The sequence below is a fragment of the Neolamprologus brichardi genome, chromosome 3 (assembly GCF_056152115.1).
Source record: "Neolamprologus brichardi isolate AB-2024 chromosome 3, ASM5615211v1, whole genome shotgun sequence".
Lineage (NCBI taxonomy): Eukaryota > Metazoa > Chordata > Actinopteri > Cichliformes > Cichlidae > Neolamprologus > Neolamprologus brichardi.
This window is the reverse complement of record NC_142106.1, coordinates 11,122,620-11,130,978: the sequence shown is the minus strand read 5'-3', so window position 1 is coordinate 11,130,978 and position 8,359 is coordinate 11,122,620. Positions and strand designations below refer to the sequence as shown.

Below are 8,359 nucleotides of genomic sequence, written 5' to 3'. Positions count from 1 at the left end.
GGATGGCATCGGCGGAGTTGAAAGAACACCTCAGTTGGCTTAGCTGGGCACTGATATCACAGATCTAATCCTTCCATCTATTTTGTTCTGCTTATCTGGGCGCCACTTTAGGAGGCTTACTCCAAGGCAAGCAAGGAGGCCAAGGCTATAGTTCTCCAGAATAGCTGTGGTTTTATGGAAGCAACAGCTAAATGCTGCCTCCTAGATAATGCAATGTCTATATTTTTATAGTGAAAATATTTTGTCCTGCTGCTGTAAGGTCAAGGAGAATGAGGATGGTGATGGTGATGAGTCCAGAGTCAGCTGCAAGCAGAAGATCATTTGTGATTTTTGCTGAAGCTGTTCCTGTACTATGTAATTAATGGAAGCCAGACTGAAACTGTTCATACAAATTACTTCCGGTGAAATGTCTATGAACCTGTGCAGCCACATCTTTTTGATAATTTTGACTAGGAAAGGCAAATTTGCGATAGGCCTGAAGTTATTTAAATGGGTAGGGTCTGAACCATTCTTTTCAATACTGAGTTATCATTACAGTTTTAAGAGATGTTTGGAGCAGAACCAGAGATAAGAGAGTGTATGATATTCGTGATCAACGAGCCAAGAGAGGGGAGTGAAAGTTTAACAGGATTAGTGGGCAGTGGATCAAGTTTACATGATTATGACTTACTAATATTGGAAGATAATCAAATTATTGTAGGAAATTCAAAACTACATAGAAAAGATGACAGTTGAATAGGAGAAAAATGCAGGTAGAACAATTGACCATATCACAAGAAGAGGGCAATTGTTGAGGAAGATCCACAATTTTGGTATAAAAGAAGTCCATAAATTTGTTACAGACTGCTGTAAAGTGTGTATGACAAAAGTATCTGGAGGTTAACAATAATGTGTAATGTAGAAAACAAAGTACGAGTGTTTCCTTGAGTGGACTGAATAATAGAAGTGTATTAAGAATATTTAGCATGATAAATAGCTTCTTTATAATGTTGCATATGACTGAGATACACTTCCTTATGAATAGTAAGTCTGCTTTTCCTGAAGAGACATTCCAGATGTAGTACAACAGCTTTGAGTTGGCAAAGTTCAGATGAATACCATGGGGCAGAGCGAGAGAAAGAAACGGTTCGAGAATTCTGGGAAGCCAAGGAGTTGATAAGTCCATTATTATAGTGAGATACCAAGTCGTCTATGGAAATTGAGGCATCAGTGGTTGGTAAATTATTAATGCTAAGACAAAGAGCTAACAGATCAGTGCCCCTAATATTTTCTTTAAAGTAATTGAGCAGTTTTGTTTATTTTTGTACAGTGGAAGACTAAAACTGAACTGAAAAAGGCATGTCCGATACGGTACGGTTCTTTGGGTTGACACCAGTACAGCAGACAAGATCCAAAATATGTCCTTTAGAGTGTGTGGGAACATCCATGTATTGGTGTCAGCAAAAATTGTCCAGACAGGATATGAAATCTCTTGTGGATGAATTTGATGTGCTGTCCACGTGGATATTAAAAATTTTCAGCAGTAGTCCATTTGGACATAAGAGTAGAAATTCAGCAAGAAAGTTAGAAAAATCAGTAAAAAGTCAGCGTTGGGTTTACAGCAACTAAAATTGTGGGAATTGGTTCATCAATTTGTATAATCGTGGATTCAAATGAGGAATTGCCAGGAGCAGAAAGAGAAGATACCTTATACGTGTTTTTGTGTAGGATCACAAGGCCACCCCCATGTCCCAACACATGGGGGTGGCAGGTGTAATCAAATCCACGCAGAATGGTAAGATTGAGTTTGGTGAAATCATTTGGATGCTGCCAGGTCTCCATTGGACAAAGAAAGTCAAGTTTATTATTATTAAGAAGATCATAGGTAAGAGGTTCAGTTCAATTCAGTTCAGTTCAGTTCATTTTTATTTCAAACATTTCAAACATGAGCCTTCACAATCATTACAATATATTATTCCATTATTTGTTTGAAAAGGAGTAGGTAGAAGTATTTACTTATTTGTCCCTACCCCCTCAAGTTTTAACTCTCATTCATTTAATTTTTTTTTTTTTTTTTTTTTTTTAGTCTTAAATTAAACAAACAACATATGAAACAAAAGTAAAGCAAAACAAAACAAAGGTGAAAACGAAGGTGTATATTTGCAGATACACAAATTATGGAAAAACAAACAACCAAAACAAAAAAAACAAAAAACAAAAAAAACCAAAAAAGAACCACAACACCATTACCAGCAACATTACCGTCCTGGGTTAACCCCGTTTACTTCATTGTTATACTTATTTAAAATCAGGTTTTTATATCTTACTTTAAACTGTTTTATGTTTTTAATTTCTTTTATTTCTTCTGTTAGACTGTTCCATAATTTAACTCCTGCAATTGAGATAGACATCGTTCTTAAAGTTGTTCTAGCACTTTGTATTTTTAAATTCCATTTCCCTCTTAAGTTATACCCACCTTCTCTTTCTATGAACAATTTACAGATTTCTTTTGGAAGCAATTTATTTCTTACTTTATACATTATTTGCGCTGTTTTAAGCTTCACCAAGTCTTGGAATTTAATAGCTTGCATTTTGACAAAGAGTGCATTTGTATGGTCCCTGTACCCCACATTATTTATTAATCTAATGGCCCTTTTCTGTATTACAGTTATTGTTTGTGTGTTACTTTTGTATGTGTTTCCCCAGACCTCTACACAGTAGCTCATATATGGCAGTAGTAAAGCACAGTATAAAATGTGCAGTGCTTTCTGATCCAGCATATGCCGGAGAGCGATTGGGCATTTAGCAATCCCGTGGAGATGGGGTAGTCACCACTAGAATTTGCAAGCTGACCTGGCCAGGCTAACAAGCACACTATGGTCAAAAGTCTGTCCAACGAGCTTTCTGGTGGAGCAGCAGTGAGATGGCCACAGAGATGGTATCAGGTTCCTGCTGTCGATCCTGTAATTCCGTCTGGATCATCAGTGGACATACTTTCGACGCAGGTGCCAGGCAATGTCCGGGTGGAGCAGTAAAGCTGACGGAAGGGCCGATATGTGCTGGAAGCGTAGATATAGTTTTGATGCAGTGTACCTCAGAGTGGAGGAGACAGGCTTCAGTATGGACTGCAGAACAAACCCAGCGACAATGGCTGGAAGAACAGTCTTGATGTGATAATGTCGGAAAGCTGGCTGTCCAAAAACAGCCCAGTGGCTAACAGTTGATTCTAATAGCTGACAGTAAATATGGCTAAAGTATTCCAGCCAAACAGGTAAGGCAGAGAAACACCTTACCTGGCAGAAGACATGGGTTCCGGGAATAAAACAAACTTGTGTAACTATACTGAGCAATAAGTTTAGAAGCTATAGAAAGAGAGCAGCGTCAGCTGAAAAGCGTCAGCTGAAAAGCGCCAGCGTTCACTTTCTCCTAACCAACTAAACAAACCAACCAAAATAATAATTACTAACATTGGGAGATTTTCCTCTCAGTACAAAAAACATATTGTAAAGTGCAGGGTTGTTTTTTGTTAAGAATTTGAGTTGTGTTCACAGCTTGAGTTTGATGGAGTCTTTAAAAGTTTTGTTCACATTTCGGAATATTTAGTAAAATCTGATGCTTAAGAAAATAAAGACTTCTGTTTTTTAGAGCAATTCACAATTTTTGTACACTACTATTTCTTTTGTAGTGTTACAAAAGAAATGCCCAAAGCCAACCCTTTCAAGTGAAAAAAAAATGGTTAATGGATTCAGAAGTTTTAAAGAAATCTACAAACACTACAAAACGATCATTTCAGATGAGATGTAAATAATCAATAGCGTCTAATATTAATCTTATATGATCAGAGATATACCAACACTTCTGTTAGTGTCTCATCAGTTATGAAAGCTAACTTCATTCTATGAGCAAATATTTGGGCAAAAATATTCTAGTCTAGAAAGATGGGACAGCAGTCAGAAGAGCATTTGAGGGCTTCATTTTTATATATTTATATTTGTGTACAGTGGAACAATTTTGATCTCTGGTCTTTAGCATGGAGCTGATGATTGATGGATGAGAGAGGTTACAGAGATCATTCAAGAAACACTCATGCTGTGTCCCAATTCAGGGTCTGCACGCTTGAAGTACGCATTTTAAGTGCGATTACATCACCGCCACGCGATGACGGCTGTCCCAATTCGAAGTGTACTTCAAATGCATTCAGCCTCAGATATTCAACTAATCAAAGTGATGTCATGACAAAAATGAATGACCAACAAAACATTTTTTTCTCCTTCATTTATGTCACACAATCTCGCGTTTCTCGCGGTTAGCATCATGGTTGCTAGGCAACCATGATGCTAGACCGTCCCATTTCACAAGCCTCTCACTTCCTCACTTCTCGTACTTATAGTACGCACCGTACGTAGTACGCCTAGTGCGCGTACTTCAAGCGTGCAGACCCTGAATTGGGACACAGCCTCAGACCTGGTTTAGCTTTCACGTCTTTTCTTATGACTCACTTTTTGATCGTATAGCTCAGCGTATCTGACGTCACTCTAATGCGACTACCTTCGATACACTGAATCGCAAGTGTGTAGTTTCAACGAGCGGTGGCTAAAGGACAAACATTCTTAGCTTTGCTTAAACTTTATATTTAATCTTTTATATTTACGTCTCAAAGTAATAGTCTTTTATTGACTGAAAACACCATCAGTTTAGGATATTTAGAACAAACTTGGTGTTGGATCAGTAGTTCTCGAGAACACGGAAATGTTTGCTGTAACTGCGTCACTCCGCTCAACTTTGCTGTTTGTAGGTGTCTTCATGTTTGTATCCGCAGGTGAGGTTGATAAACCAAATGTTGTTTCCCCCTGAGATCAACAATGAAAAACGTATAAGTGTGGTTTACATTTTACCAGTACTTCCCAAATAATTAGTTTCATGTCAATTCCATTTGTTTGTGTCCGTGAACGCATCATGAGGCTGGGTGGAGTCTTTCCTTGTTTTATCGTAGAGTTAGCATGTTTGCTATCTGTACTATTGCGGGGACTATCCATCTGCCTAAAGTGAGCTCTGTTGTTGAAATAGTGGCAGTGCACGCATTATGCGGTATAAAACCGTCTTTGGGGTCTGTTGCTCGTGTTGTTGGTGGTCTGTCAGCCAGCCGGGGAGCAGAGCGAAGTGCTAACACACAAAAAGCTCCCGGGTGTTAAAAATAGTGTCACTACAGTCACAGTCTGTCGTTTTCGTGCTTTAGTTTTTGATCTTTGACGTATTTTAGCTTCTCTTGTTCTCGGTGAACTCCGGTATCACTTCAAGCAATTTTTCGGTCCACTTGCCAAACAGTGAACGTTCATAACTGGTTTACACCATCGGCTTCCGGCAATGTACAGTCAGGATCTTGTAGAACTGAACCTGAGTACATCTGGGCTGTGTGACCCCCCTCACTCAACAAAAAGCGTACACAGGCTAATTTGTGGGACCATAAAACCAGCTTAATGTGTGTGCGCCCCCTGTAATTGTCTTTAACGTGTCTGTGGGACTTTAACAAACATTGAGTGCACCTGATCGTTTGTCAGTCTTAATTCAAACTCAGTGCAGCCAGGACTGAACATATTGGGCTATAGTGTGTGTGTGCGCTTTTGTAGTATATTCATTATCATAATGTCCACAAGAGGTCGCTGTAAGCCATAAATTGGTATTAATTAAATGTGGCTGACAAGTTTGTTAATAATAAGATACAAATATGACAAACCTAACAACAGCTATAGAGTTGGACAGGACCGTTGAAGTTCTTTAACTCATCAGCTTCCTCTCCTTTGCGCTAAAGCAGGGGTGTCGAACTCCAAGCCTCGAGGGCCGGTGTCCTGCAGGTTTTAGATCTCACCCTGGGTCAACACACCTGAATCAAGTGATCAGTTCATTACCAGGCCTCTGGAGAACTTCAAGACATGTTGAGGAGTTAATTTAGCCATTTAAATCAGCTGTGTTGGATCAAGGACATATTTAAAACCTGCAGGACACTGGCCCTCGAGGCCTGGAGTTTGACACCTGTGCGCTAAAGGAACAGGATGAGCACTGCCAGAGCTACAAATTGACCTCCAGCAGGTGACGAGAGTATGCAGGCAGTTCCTAAAGGATGAAGAATTTTATATCATTGACTGTCCCAGATCACATGGTAAATCCAAGATATTATGTTTCACTCCATCTAAATGTCCAGGAGCCCAATGATGTGGTAAATGAACTGATGATTCTTATATGTCACTTTTCTATTCCACCTGAGCTCTCAGTGCACATTCACATTTGGCATGCAGACTGCAGCAGCCATGGATCAAACCACCGTACTTTAAATTCGATGACCTGCTGTAGCTGCCGAGCTTCATACAGCCACAAATGGATATCCACCTGTACACCTTTGGGTCTCTCATGTCTGCTGGTTGCAACCCATGTGCTTGTAACATTGTATTGCACGTGTGGGCCATGCAAACTACTGAGTACCATTTTTGAGTTTCTGCAATGAAACTTTTGGGCTGTGTTTTAACTCAGCCCTCTGTAAGTTGATACCTTTCCATCATTTTATTTGTGACACATCACCCAGTGCATAATAGTATAGATGTCATCATCGTTTCTTTCCCCATTGAGATCTGGTGTGTTTTCAAAGTGTTCCTTCAATTTTTTGAGCAGTATATTTATGAAAGAGTTGCTCTCATTCATAATAAGCTCCTGGTTTATTATAGAAAGCGGTACAAACAACAGTGCTCTAACCCTCTGAGGTCTCTACTGAAGGTGATGAGTAATTCTAACCCTGTGCTACTGAAATATGAGATTGAAAAGTGCTCCAAACTATAAGGAGATAAAAAAAAAAAACACAGTTTGGTGTCAGCAGGAATATATTAAAGTTAGATCTGCTCACAGGTGGGTGTGCAGCTTCACTATATGCATTTAATGATAGCTAGAACAAACAGTTTATTTGTCCTCCTCTTGGATTATACTTACTGTAGCTCCAGCTCTGCCCTTCCGTGATCTCCACTTTATCCTCTCAGTGTTTACAGCTCTCATTTTGTTCAGTATTGGTGCACACAGCACTCTCAGTTCATCTGATGTTTAAATAATAGCTCTCCATTAGCCAAAAACTAAAAAAAACCACCCTGAGCAAAATTTCTAAAGTAACACAGTCATTAGTGTTTAAGATGAACTGAATAAATAAAATAATAGAAACAACCAAAAAGAGAAGTGATCAGTTGAACTTTGACCTTTAACCTCTCTGCTCTGTGTTGTTTCCTCTTTCAGACCAGAAAAACATCACAGCTGAGTCTGGACAGGACGTCACTCTGACATGTCGAGCTCCAAACAACAACATCATAGGTGTAGAGTGGAGCAGAGATGACCTGGGAAACGAATATGTTCTTTTTTATCGGGATGGGCGATTTGATAGAGAAAACCAGCATCCATCTTTTAAGAACCGGGTGAATCTGCAGGACAGACAGATGAAGAATGGAGACGTGTCTTTGAGTCTGAAGAATGTGACGACTAATGACAATGGAACATACGAGTGTCGTGTCAAGACGGGAACAAAACGTAGAAAGAGAGCTATTTTAAATGATAAACCCATCAGCATCATCGCCCTGAGAGTTGTTGATCCTCCAGGTGAGTGAGCAGAGTTGAGTGTGTGTGTGATCAGAGGTGAAGCTGCTTCCTGGTTGTTGATGTTTGTTTCTAAAGATGTTGTTGATGAGACTTTGTAGAAAGCAGCTGGTCTGAGTGATGTGATCAGAGTGCAGTAGATAATGTCTGACAGCAGTTTGAAGAGGAAATGGATTCTGTTCTGTTCTTCACTCATCACCTACCTGACAGCTGACACCTCACACCTGTTTCTCACCTGCAGGTCAGACAGGAGGACACACAGAGGATGGAGGGAAGGAGGCAGGATCTGTTGGACTGATAGTTGGTCTGTCAGTTTCTGCTTTGCTTCTTGTTGCTGCTGTTGTTGGTTTTCTGATCTTCAGAAAGCATAAACAAAATCCAAATCAGAATTCATACCAGCCTCCTGCTGAACCGCAACCTGTTGCGAATGGTGATGATGATGCTGGGTAAGAAATTCCTACATCTCTGAGGCAAATGGAAGTAAAACAATATCGCCTTAAGGCAACTGTTGTTGTAATTTGGCACTGTATAAATAAAATTTAAAAATGTCAGGTAACTGTAATATGCAACTTGAAAAAGAAAAAAAACAGTTATCCAGTGTCTGTGGTATAAATAGATATTAGAGCGTAAGTGATCTTGCAAGAATTCAAGTCATTTTAAAAAAAACAATAAAATTATATTTTTACAGAAGATACTACCAATCCGGTCGTTAAGTGATGACGTGACGAATCCTACTTCCGGGCCTAAAGTAGTCTGC

At 39.5% G+C, this 8,359-nt stretch overlaps 1 protein-coding gene across 1 annotated transcript; it reads left to right on the top strand.

Moving 5' to 3' along the window:
* The first annotated feature begins 4,518 nt into the window (after nt 1–4,518).
* LOC148103479 (coxsackievirus and adenovirus receptor homolog) lies at nt 4,519–8,125 on the top strand. The gene is made up of 3 exons (XM_087838820.1): nt 4,519–4,798; nt 7,249–7,605; nt 7,844–8,125. Exons 1-3 carry the CDS (start codon nt 4,729–4,731, stop codon nt 8,050–8,052), a joined length of 636 nt encoding a protein of 211 aa, XP_087694946.1. The 5' UTR covers nt 4,519–4,728; the 3' UTR covers nt 8,053–8,125.
* The last annotated feature ends 234 nt before the right edge of the window (nt 8,126–8,359 follow it).

Bases quoted from the DNA above. Each gene is read 5' to 3' on its own strand.
- LOC148103479 (XM_087838820.1), top strand. From the start codon at position 4,729: ATGTTTGCTGTAACTGCGTCACTCCGCTCAACTTTGCTGTTTGTAGGT. The intron at 4,799-7,248 runs GTGAGGTTGATA...TTCCTCTTTCAG, and splicing joins CTTCATGTTTGTATCCGCAG to ACCAGAAAAACATCACAGCT. The intron at 7,606-7,843 runs GTGAGTGAGCAG...TCTCACCTGCAG, and splicing joins GAGAGTTGTTGATCCTCCAG to GTCAGACAGGAGGACACACA.